At 38.0% G+C, this 11,862-nt stretch overlaps 1 protein-coding gene across 2 annotated transcripts in view; it reads right to left on the bottom strand.

The window, feature by feature from the left end:
* Positions 1–40: 40 nt before the first annotated feature.
* micall1a (MICAL-like 1a) overlaps positions 41–11,862 on the bottom strand; it is a 31,992-nt gene continuing 20,170 nt past the window's right edge. The window contains exons 7-16 of one of the 2 annotated variants that reach the window (XM_036570108.1): positions 10,290–10,353; positions 9,664–10,103; positions 8,127–8,539; positions 6,302–6,436; positions 5,001–5,127; positions 4,608–4,698; positions 4,248–4,321; positions 3,215–3,329; positions 3,047–3,093; positions 41–2,955 (exon numbers count right to left, since the gene is read on the bottom strand). In XM_036570108.1, the coding sequence (XP_036426001.1) occupies positions 2,801–2,955; positions 3,047–3,093; positions 3,215–3,329; positions 4,248–4,321; positions 4,608–4,698; positions 5,001–5,127; positions 6,302–6,436; positions 8,127–8,539; positions 9,664–10,103; positions 10,290–10,353 (1,661 nt within the window). In that variant the 3' untranslated portion in view covers positions 41–2,800. The remainder of the gene's footprint in view (positions 2,956–3,046; positions 3,094–3,214; positions 3,330–4,247; positions 4,322–4,607; positions 4,699–5,000; positions 5,128–6,301; positions 6,437–8,126; positions 8,540–9,663; positions 10,104–10,289; positions 10,354–11,862) is intronic. The other variant, XM_036570109.1, reaches the window with a different exon arrangement.

Below are 11,862 nucleotides of genomic sequence, written 5' to 3'. Positions count from 1 at the left end.
AAAAAAGACAAGAGGAAAAACAAGAAAGAAAATGATTTAGTTACATTAATCTGTTTTATTAATTTTATCATCCAAACCAAAGTGCATCGTTTTTTTTTTTTAACACAATATTGTGTTTTTATGCAATAAAAGCCCTTGGTTTGAGATATTAGAGGCACAAAAACATAATGACAGAATATGGGTATTATATTAACACAACACATAAGAGCTTGCTGAAGAGACAAAATACAAAAGAAAATGTCAACAGTTATCAAGACACAGATGTACATGTTCTACAACATAAAGATTTCTTACATAAATACAATAAAATAATGGCACTCTTTTAGACACCCTCTTATTTCATGTCTTTCTTGAAATTAAGGCCCGACAGAGAACTAAGACTGACAAATTCCACAACAAACCAGGAAAAGCATTTCAAGAACATAAATATTATATTGCAAATTTGCCTACAAGCTTTCCAAAAATGGTAAGCAACTTCTGTTAATACCTCATGTTAATAAAATATTCCTACATTTAAAAAGTTCTTTCATTTTGCTTTCACCTTGTTTTCTTCCACCAATGACGCTGCTAGTTTTAAGTTCAGAACTATGTTGAAACTGTGGTCTCTGGTTACTTAAATAGCTTAAGCCAAAGAATCTGAGATGAATTATGCTTATTTATAGGCCTCACAACACATAGCTCTGGTGCTGACTTTGCATACCCAGACACGTTCAGCCTTAAATGCTGTAATAATATGATAATTACATTAAAAGGATAGTCCAGTACTTTTCAACCTAATCTCTATCTGCCGCATTTGTATTGTACCATCTAATACCACAGACAAGACTTTTGATCTGTTTCCCTGTATTAAGGAAAAAACTAAAAACCCTTTGACTCACTCATTATAGAAGCCAATGGGCACTTTAAAATATGCACCGATATTGTGCAAATTCAAAACTCTCCGAAAGAACTAATTATACAGACTTGCAGCTAAAATTATAAATACCTTTGAAGAATTCTTGAATGTTTTATAAAAAGATGTGTTTACTATTTACAGGTAAACGCATCAAAATTATTGGGCCTCATTCACAACCCTTTTTAAGAAGAAATTTCTTCTTAAAACCCACTTACACAGTTTTCACAAAGACATCTGACATTCACCATACATACATACATACATACATACATACTTTTTCTTAGGCTCTTTCTCAAGAAAACAATTAAGAAAAAAGTTAGGAAGATATTGTTGAATGAGGCCCATTGTCCATAGTAATCAAAGATTCAATACAGATGCAGCAGACAAAGATTAGGTCCAAAGTGCTGGAGTGTTCCTTTAATTATTACTTGAACCAACTTCCAATAAGAATCCACAATTTAGTCCATGTCTTGAGTGCTGAATTAGCTGGATTAACTGTTTGTATTGCTAATACGCCCCAATATTAAATGGAGCTAATGAGTAAGTTAGTATCTGCACCACCAAGAATTTATCATAAAATCTGAAATTTGACTGGCATCACACTATTTATATAAAACTTCTGTGAATGTTGCTGAGAACACCACAGACAGGAACCACAGTGCAGCATGGAGTCAGAGCTTTGCATAAGAGTTTGCATCAGTGAAGTTAGTAACCTCATCTCTCACAAGCACCAGAATGTACACGAGTACAGCCATTGAAGAAAACAAGCAATTCCACGTTAGCTATTCTCCAAAATAGTCAGGCATGATCACACATATACACTGTATACATCCTGAAAATATAGGAGAGCAGTTTATGTTGTACATAGAAAACTGCATTAATGAACAAACAGAAATTAAACAAAGAATTGCACCGATTTTTCAATATTTTTGCATAATTCAATCAATGAGATGTAAACATTCATTCAAAGTTGTTTGGTGTGAAATGGGCCGTTTTAGAGAAGCTTACCAAGTCACAACTGTTCATAGTGGTGATGATGGGAACCACACGTCTTAAGAGTCTGATACTTCTAAAAGCTCCCTCACAGAAAGTTATCACATGAAATGGTTAGAAATGTGCTGCCTGATGCCTGAGACACTGTTTTATGATACTTTTGAGATGATATATTTTTAAAACACATCCATGGAGGAGTGAGACATGCTGGCTATTAAGAGGCAAAATAGTCCTCAAAGAAAACTTTTCACTATTTCACCATTATCAACATTACATATAAAAACTCAGAAGACACATGGAGGTTGACTGGTGGTTCTGTATAGTAAATAAAACGGCTATAGTTGTAGACATCATGACCCCTGGTTCCTATCACCACCACTGTAAGGAAATCTGAGCCAGTTACCTTCTTTACAGTGAACCATTTCACATCCATCCACCCTGGTTGTTTGTTTACATCTCAACCATTAAATTGTGTTTAAAAATGTTTAAAAAAAAATAAATAAATAAAAAAAATCGATGGAATTCCCTTTTTAAATGTCTTTGAAACGTGGTGCACCTGTTCAATGGTAAATAATGTTTATCATATCTAGTGACTATTCTTGCAAATAGTTAACAAGAACAAGAGTTTTAACTGTTCTTGCTTCTCAAACAGAAGGTAAAGTACTTAAAGTTAGTCTTATTTTCGAGTCAGACCCTATGGGATAAAGACACCTTAGTCTTCTATTTTCTTCATTAATTATTACGATACTGCATCTATACACAAAGCTAAGTTTAAAAACATAAATTATGCTGATAATTGACAGTTTTTGGATAAATGCTGAAGAAAAGAGAGGAGAAAAAATGTTCATGTTGTCAGTTTCTCCCAGCCATTTGCTTAGAGAAGTATAAATAGAGTTAGACGAACTATCTATCTTAAGTTTTATCTCTCTCTGTCCCAACTCCCGAGCTTTTCTCCTTCCGTGGGCTCACACTTTTTGGCATGTCGCTTTTTGTGCTCAGCCTCCTCAACACCTTCATGGGTTTAAATTTTGCAGGCTTCTTTTTGGGCTCACTCTCGCCATGAAACTCTGGAATAAGAGACAAGACACAGCTTTTAAACACAAAGAGAGACAGACAGAAAAAGAGAAAAAAATTAAAGAGAAATTGAGAAGCCCCCACCTTTCTTCTTCAGCATGGCTGCCACTAGCTTGTCCTCCTCCTCTTCCCTGGAGAAAAATAAAGATTATGACCCTGAGGTTGGGACTTACTTGTACCCACTTCAAATTCAACTGCCAGATCGGAGTGACTGTGACAGTTTATGGGTATGAGTTCATGGTAATTAATCACCTCTGTCTGTCCTGATCCATGCTGTTGATGATCTGGTTCCTCTGCTCGATGATGGTGACTAGCTCAGCCATCAACTGCTTCTCCCTGTCTCGATCATCATCGCTCCACTCTTTCTCTGCCAGAAAGAAAGAGAAATTGCAAATGAATTAATGGCAAAAACACTTGTTTCTTTAATTAGGAAGGCAAAAAAAAATCTTACTATAATTCCCAAAATACATTTTCATGATACACATCACAAAATGTTGGCACAGACATAATTCACTAATAGTGCTATATTTAAAAACATTCAAAATTTACTTTGTCACGAGTTCATTTCAACATTTCACATTGCACTGTACAAAATCCAATTAAACAGGACTAATTATGCTCTTTATAGTGAAAAACACAGTTGGTCAGTGCTCATTCTGAAATCAAAATGCTTAACAAATGTCCCATAGTTACAGTTAATGGTTAAAGTGGCAGTCTGATAAAAATAAAGTGGCCAATATATAAAAATAGAATTTGTAATGCGTCAAGTAATTTGCAAGTTCTTTTTATCTGTGGTTTTTGCTTATTTATGCTGCACAAACACACCAAAAACCACCTGATGCTCAAGAACCTCGTCAACAACATACTAGCTGTAAGATCCAAAATCATGGGAAAACCTCACACTGAGCTGCATGTCTGATGCGCCTCATCATTTAGATATTGAGCCCTGATTTCTGCCATATATATTAGTGTATATGCATAGCATGAATGGTAACTTTATAGGAGAAGAACATGAAATGTTTTGTAATGGAAGTTTATGTAACAAGATTTTCCTAAGTAATTTAGGACCATTTCTGTTGGTCCATTCATCATGAAATTTTAACACAATGTGAAGGATAACTGGGATTTTCAAATATAAAAAAAGTAAAAAAACAAAACAAAAAAGGAGATACAAGGTTTTTGCATGACAGCGAAGGTGCAAATGCATGTACAAGTCAGTAATTTAGACAGACAATTCAGTCACTGTGACTACATGTTGTTTGGTTGTTTCCCCACAAATGTCCACCTGGCTTGTTGAGGAGGCATCTCAGCTCATACTCCACGTCTGCTTGCCTCTCCTCCAGATTCTGCTGCTTTGCCCTGAAGTTCAGAAACAAATCAGTTTTGACTTGCTTGATTGCCCCACACAAGATAATAGTGATATTTTTCTAAACTAAATTTCGATTCTGTAACAATTTCCTCACTCTCAAATAACTGTTTGAAGCCAAGGTATGAAAAGCTCAGCAAACATTAAATGGACTTTAAACATGAGATACATACAGGACCTTTACAGGAACAGTCTTGAAGCCTAAAGTTTGTCTGTTATCTGAAATGTGTATAATAAATTAGATTTTTTCAAACTGTGCATGTGTGCTTTATGACTTACGTGTAGACCAGCTCTGCCTCTCTGCGCACCAGCAGGTGCTTCTCATGAATTAGAGTGAACCAGTCCACCAGCAGCCGTTCCTCATGTTCCTCTGAAATTCACAGAGAACAAGCAACAAGAGTTAACCTCTAACGGTTCAGCCTGCCTTTTACTGAGCGTGCTATACCAAAGGCATACAGTAGAGGGCCCTGCAGAGATCAGTTCATTGCCATCTGGAGTCGTGAATGCTGCCGTTTCTTGCTGATGGATCAATTTGTCATATCTTTTGTGAAATCAGGACAATTCTGACTTACACACACACACACTTTTACCACTCTGTATTTTGTAATTTCAATTAAAAGCACTACATAAATAAAGATCATTATTATGCATTTTTTTTTATATATGCCTCACCGTTAGAGCAGTCCCTGAGCTTCTGCTCCAGCTCTACTCCTCTCTGCTCCAGCTCGTCCAGCTGCCTCTCTAGTGTCCCCATCTCCACATAGATGTCCTCTACAGGGATGTACTGATCTGATTGCACCTGCATGGTCAGTGAGAGGACACAGTAAGCACAGTAATAATATTTCTGATGTAACAGGGCTGTGATGTGGATAGGATTGTTCTAGAGTGAGCTTAGAGGAGCAGAACAGGGCACTGTTGTTCTTTGGGCACCTTTATGACTACCTTACTTACAGCAACGTTCTAAAAATAGTGTTTTCTAATCGAGTCCTTGGGAAGATAAAAATGAACAAGTGTGGACTGTGGAACTTCACTGGAATTAAATTGCATTTAAAATTCTTTTATTTAATTATTTAGGGATGTCCCAAACCATCATTATCAGAGCAGATTTGGGCATATTTTCATGGATCAGTGTCACTTCTGTCCAGCCCAATTCAATTACAAATCATTTCACAAAGGGCCATTTCACTGACTTTTCAAAACTGGTAATTGGTTCAAAGAACAAAATTATACAGAATTGTTTGATGTGAAATGGTGCATTGGAGAGAAACTTATAGACATACTGACTTATAGGAACCGGGGTCAAAAAGATTACGATACAAATATTGTGATTTAACTTGTTATTTTAAACAAACAGCAGATGTGTGAGTTCTTAAATAGGTTTCTAATGGTAAAATAGTACAAAATCCACCCAAAAGTTTTAGTTGGTTGCTTTTTTATCCCTTTATGTACCTGTCTGTCTTTAAAAATACGATACAATATTTTACCCCATTAAGATCCATTTACACCTCTGTTGTAAAGGTGAGAAATGGATATTACCTTCTACTTGCATTGAAGCTTGTTATCAGAAGTTAAAAAGCAGTCTAAATGTATGTAAAACTATTTTAAAGTGATGAATCAAAAAAAGCTTGTGATAACCAAAATTGGGCTTTAAGTCACCCACCTTTCATCAATATTTTATATTAAATATGAAAGTAGCACATTCAAGACTACATGAAAAAGGTCATTTCAAAAGGTAGCCAAAAAAACAAAAACATAAATTGTGCCATGGCATGTACATACACAAAATAAAGTGATTTTACTGCAGCATCTTAATGTAGGCTTGCGCACTGTGTGACTGCATTTTCTACAAAATAGAAACATCAGATGAGACTCTGTTTAGGACAACGTTTAATATTAAAGGATTTGGATCAAGACTGGCACAAAACAAAACTTATCCTTAGTCTGTCTTCTTTAAAAGGACTATGGTGCAGTACCTTGCGTTTGATGAGGGGGAAGCCGTGTCCAGGTGCAGGAGGGCGGGCAGGTCGAGGGCCTTTAGGGGGTCTGGACTGCGGAGAGGTGACCGTGGGGGAGGCCTTACGATTGAACGGATTCTCCTTACAGATCCGCTAGAGAAAGAGAGAAAGCAGAGAGAGAGACAGAAAAACAAAGGAAGCAGACAGAGTAAACCGAGAGTAAGAAAGAGAGAATAAGAGAGCAAGAGAAAGAGATCAAAAGCAGACAGAAAAGGTAGCAGAAAACAGAAAAGATAGAGAACGACAGAGAGAACAGAGAGATACAGAGAGGCAGACAAAAAAGGGATGACAGATGGAGATTGATGTGGTGAAAAAGAGAAGGAGAAGAAAAAGAATGAGAGAGCAGGAGTAAGAGAGAGACAGAGAGGAGAGAGGGGAGAGAAATATTTGCAGTTAGCCAAAAAGCATACCTTAGAAACCTCACAGTTACTCCCTGGTCTGCCCACATTATTCATCACCTTGAAACTTTTTGCAAGAATGAGGTCACTGCGGTAACGTCAAAAACATTAATCTTATTTAACAACCACTGCTTTAACAACCACTGCTTTAGCAACGTAATCCTTTATCCTTTTGGATTATGCGTTTCAGACAACATGCATTTTCCAACAAAAACACAATACAAATGGACTGTCGTGCTCTGTGTTTGTCGTACAAAGAATTTAGCTGAAAACAACAAAAATGAATAAAGTATACCTATTAATCCTGCAACTAATGATTATTTCCTTAATTGAGTCCCTTATGATTTTGATTAATTGAGAAATTAATTATCTGATTATTTGATTAATAGGAAAGAATTGCAGTTATAAGTCAATATTTAACATTAAATGTTTAACATTAGACACAATCTTGGAAATAAGATTCAGAAATAATAAAGAAGCAACACAAACAAATCTTACATGGCAGTCCAAGTATTGGACCATGGGTAAGGTAGGTTGATTGTATTTTTCCTTGCATTTCCTTGCATTTTTTTAATTATTTTCCCTCTGATGATAATGTAAAGCTAATTTAATAAGTTTCTGCATGGTCAGTACCATCATGATCAAACCTGATATTACTGAACACAGAAACAGCGCGGTCACCATCTATGTTAAGAATGTAGTTCTGAAGCATGCACAACACAGCGAAACAGCAATGACCACATTATGCTGTCTGTGTTAAAAAGACATGGCTTTCCTGTTTAAAAATGTTTTCCAAAAGCTCATTTTTCAGTGACATAAAATGCTGTTCTGTGCGGACAGAGGCCAAAACGCAGAGAGGAAAAAACGATGTTTTCAAAACATACTTTTGCATGGCCAGACATGAGCTCTTAACAAGAATACACGTCTGAGGACAACTTGTTCAACATTTAGTGCTGCTAACAAGGGTAAGCCCTTCTAATACCCACCCCCAAATCCCTCTGATGACAAGCACACTAGTGTACTTTGGCCTCCACCTTCATGACGTGTCGGATCGTTTCAGAAATTTCACAGTTTCTCAGTTTGCCATTAAGTCCCCGTTCCCACCCACATTTAGCACACAATTTCTCAAGGTTGTCACCAGATGTTCTATGAGATTACATGGCCCAGCAAGACTAGTGGGCCTTCTGATTTACCATTCTTTAGGTCAGTAAAAAGTCACGTGTCAAATTTCATATGCCTAACGCACAAATATAAATCACTAAATCAACCAAACGATCACTAGCTAGGCAGAAGTTCAATCATTGTGAGAGAAGAGTACTTTTGTTTACAAATGTTTTTATATAAGCTTCAAATCCTACAAAAGGCTCAATGATAGTTTTGCTCACCTTACTGGGCGTGCTTGGTGGCTGTGAGGAAGGAGATCCAATCAGTGGACTAGGACCAGCTGGAGGGCGGGGCGGGGGCGGCCTCATACCTTTACCCCCTGCACTCCTATTGGTCTCTGGAGTGGCAGGAGCTGAACAGGTGTTGGTATGAGGCGGCAAGGGGGAGGGGCTTGGCGTGAGGCGGGACTGAAGCTCAGCTGAAGGCGGTGAGTTGGCAGAGCTGGGACTGTTAATTGATGGTTCTGATACACTCTTGGTGAACGGATGTTCCTGCTCATTAGCAGAGGGCCGCCGGGGCGCTGCAGAGGCGCCAGTGGTCCGGGACAGGCCATGGTCCGATGAAGAGGAAGAGAGACTCTCTGAGCTCAGAGCTGGAGAGGGACAGGCAGAGGAAGACTGAGAAGAAGGAAGAGCTGAAGGAGTAGCAAGCAGACAACAGGGTGGAACAAGGGGATGAGAGGAAAATGGATGATAAACAGAGAGAGTGAGGGGCAAGGATAACAGGGTTGGACTCAACAGAGTAAAGGCTGACTATTAATTCTATAATTGATTAACCTACCCACTGTTATAAGAGTAACTGTCTACTCTAACGCTTCTGCTTCCTATGGTTTCTCTCCTTTTGTAGAGGTAAACATTTACAACAACAAGTTAGTTTCCCTTTAATGGCGCAACAAAACAACAGAAACCAAATCACGTTCTATGCTAACTTTAGTGTACTGAAATCTGCAGAATTACTGTGTTTCATATATTATAGTATTAGTGTGTCTTAAAGTACTGTGCGAAAGTCCGAGACCACCCTTCATTTATTTAACTTCTAATCCAAATGGCCTTCAATTTATTATTATTAATATTTATTTAATAGAAAATTAAAGAAAACTTAACAACTTAATATAATAGAGATCTGCAGAGATGGAAGTTGGTTAAACTGTCTGCTTCTCACGATTCAAATAATCCCAAACACATTCAGTGACGTTGAGGTCTGGACCCTGGAGTGTCCTTTTCTCAGTGAGGTCTTCTTGACAGTTACACATCCTTTCAGACCCATAGTGCTGAGTTCTCACAGTGAAAGGATGGACAGAAACACCGGTGGATTTTTTCAGATCTGAAGCAGCTTGATTTTCTTTCAAAGATGAAAGCTTTAAGCGCTGTTTATCTGATGGGGACAGATTTGGTGGTCTAAAAAGTCTCGCACGGTTGTTATTTTGTCTGTAACTTTTAATGCTTTTTTGAGCTTCAGGGCTGGAAACAACTGTTTGTCACGTACCTTCCTTTGCCTTATGCAAGTGGATTATCTTACATCTAATCTGCTCAGAAATATTGTCTGAAAAATGAATATCTTGTACTTATTGGCTGTTTTTGTCTCTGACTTTTGTACAGTACTATAAGTGAAAAATGATTCAAAAAACAGATGATATGTATTTCAAGCAATCTATAAAAAAAGGTACTATTATTCATCATAATACTATAATCTACAAAACCTGCAATAAGAAAACCCTGATTTCAGAACTGGCCTTTCTGGTCAGCAACAGTAACTGACCTGTAGAGGAAGATTTCGGGGCTTTGGGTGCCAGCCGTTTTTTACTTCTGGCACTTCCCGGACTCCCAGAGGGGGCGGGGCTCCCTTTTCTGGGAGGAGTGTCAGTTCCAGTGACATCAGCAACCTGGGTAATCCCGTACCATGGATGGACAGCGACCACAGAGGACGGGACCGACAACTCTGCATTTTCTGCCTGTGGCTCTTCTTCATCATCATCAAAGGGATTAGGGGGAGAGGCTGGACGAGACTGCTCCTCCTTCACAGAGGCAGCAGGGCGGGATTCTTCCTCCTTCACAGAAGGAACAGACCCAGCATGTGGAGGTGTGGCTGTACCAGCGGCAGGAGGAGGAGGAGGAGGAGGAGCCAACTTTTTCTTGGGCTCTGATTTGACAAGAGCCAGCCAGGGCGGATCTTTGGGTTTAGAAGTGTCGGTGGACTGGCTGGAAATGAGTAAGTGAAACGAACAATGGCAAAGAGGGAGGGGAGATCACAGTGACATATGAAGACATTAACAAACAGGAAAAACAGAACCAAACAGGACAAACATAACCAAACAAGACGGACATGCAGTATGCATCTGGATAAATGCATCAATAGAAGGAAAAAGCATGGGACACTGGTCTCACCCAGCAGGCGAACACGACCTATCCCGGGGTACTTGTGCAGACGCTTTACGCTCACGTTCATCTCCTAATTAAGAAAAAATATTGACAGGCAAAGTTATGTTAAAAACTGTCTGTCAAACATTTGACACTTTGCCTTATTTTGAGATTTAAATTAAATTACAGAACATTAATATAAAACAGTTTTCTAAAACCTCAAGTATATTTGCTTCAACACACATAGTCAAAGATGGGGATATGCATGTTGACTGATTAGCAAAATCAGCTTGAAAAAAAAAAAAGGTTAAAATTATGACTTCCATCCTTAATATGGTAAATGAATAAAACAAATGAAACTTTTTTCCAACCTTGCGTGTGAGTTTTTTCAGTCAGTTACAGATCACAGTCCTTTAAAACTTACTAAAACTTCAGCTGGATTAGCTATTACAGTCCGTTTCACCCTGAGCTGCACTTTAGTCCTCAGCATGCACTGCAACATAATGTGCATTCTAACCCCATTTCTCTAACATTAATCTATGGGCCAGCGGTTACACAAAAAGAAAAGATGCCTATTGTCTAGTTCAAGTAAATAGGCTTAAAAGAGGTTTAACAATTATCTGTGGCTAATGTTGCCTATTGTTTTATATAAAACAATTTATTATAGTTCAAGTATTCAGTGCCTATTTTGCTGTTGCAATTTTGGCATATTTTGGTCAAACAATGACCAGGTGGGATCACAGCAAAGTGTTAAGTAAAAATTAAAGAAAATTAAAGCTGGCTCATGGATCTGTTGAGATTTTTAATATGGCCCTTTTGGTGGTTGAGTTTGACACCCCTGCTTTAAACACTGCATTTACTGCATGTAGTGCTTCAGTTCTGTTATTCAGACAGCAGGTTTTGGCTGTAATGAAAGGCTCGTTATTTGAAGCCAAACAAGCTAATGACGAGACTAAACTAAAACTCTATTCGAGACTCGACATGGACTCGCGCGCCAGTGATTCGAGACTTGGACACAGATTTGTTACATAGAGATTTAAAACTCGACTTGGACTCACTCCCCAAATATTTAAGACTCAACTCTGATTTGCTTGAAGTGATCTGTTAACATGTTTTAACAGCAGCATGAGCAGGTTTTACCGAAAAATGATGCGTTTTCCCCCTGAAATTACTGTTAAAAGCACATACTGAAACTCTTTTAACCCAAAGAGGGAAAGTTTTGAGTGCTGATAAGTGCTGTCATAAAATGCATGGGGTACTGCATTATTCACAAGGCTGTCATTTTGTTTTTTATCAAAACAAACCCTCCTTAGCATGTTACGTTTTTTGTAAATTGAGAAAGAAAACTTGCATATATGCACTAAATTTAGAAAAAAATATTCCAGAACTTTTGTCAGGCATTCTATATTAAACATGAAAGAAACATCCTACAAAACTTCCTACACTAAAAAAGGGCTTCATGTGCTGTCAATAGGATGACGAACTGTTCATCAGAATACTGCTTTTTCTATTCTATTCATTCTATTTTGTAAATGCACAATTGAAACCACAGTGTGAATCATGCCAGCTCAGTACAGTATGGCTCAGCAGCACCATAATA

This window comes from Colossoma macropomum, unplaced genomic scaffold (assembly GCF_904425465.1).
Source record: "Colossoma macropomum unplaced genomic scaffold, Colossoma_macropomum, whole genome shotgun sequence".
NCBI classification, from domain to species: domain Eukaryota; kingdom Metazoa; phylum Chordata; class Actinopteri; order Characiformes; family Serrasalmidae; genus Colossoma; species Colossoma macropomum.
Note: the sequence above shows the minus strand (reverse complement) of the source record. Positions and strands in the feature narration are given on the sequence as shown.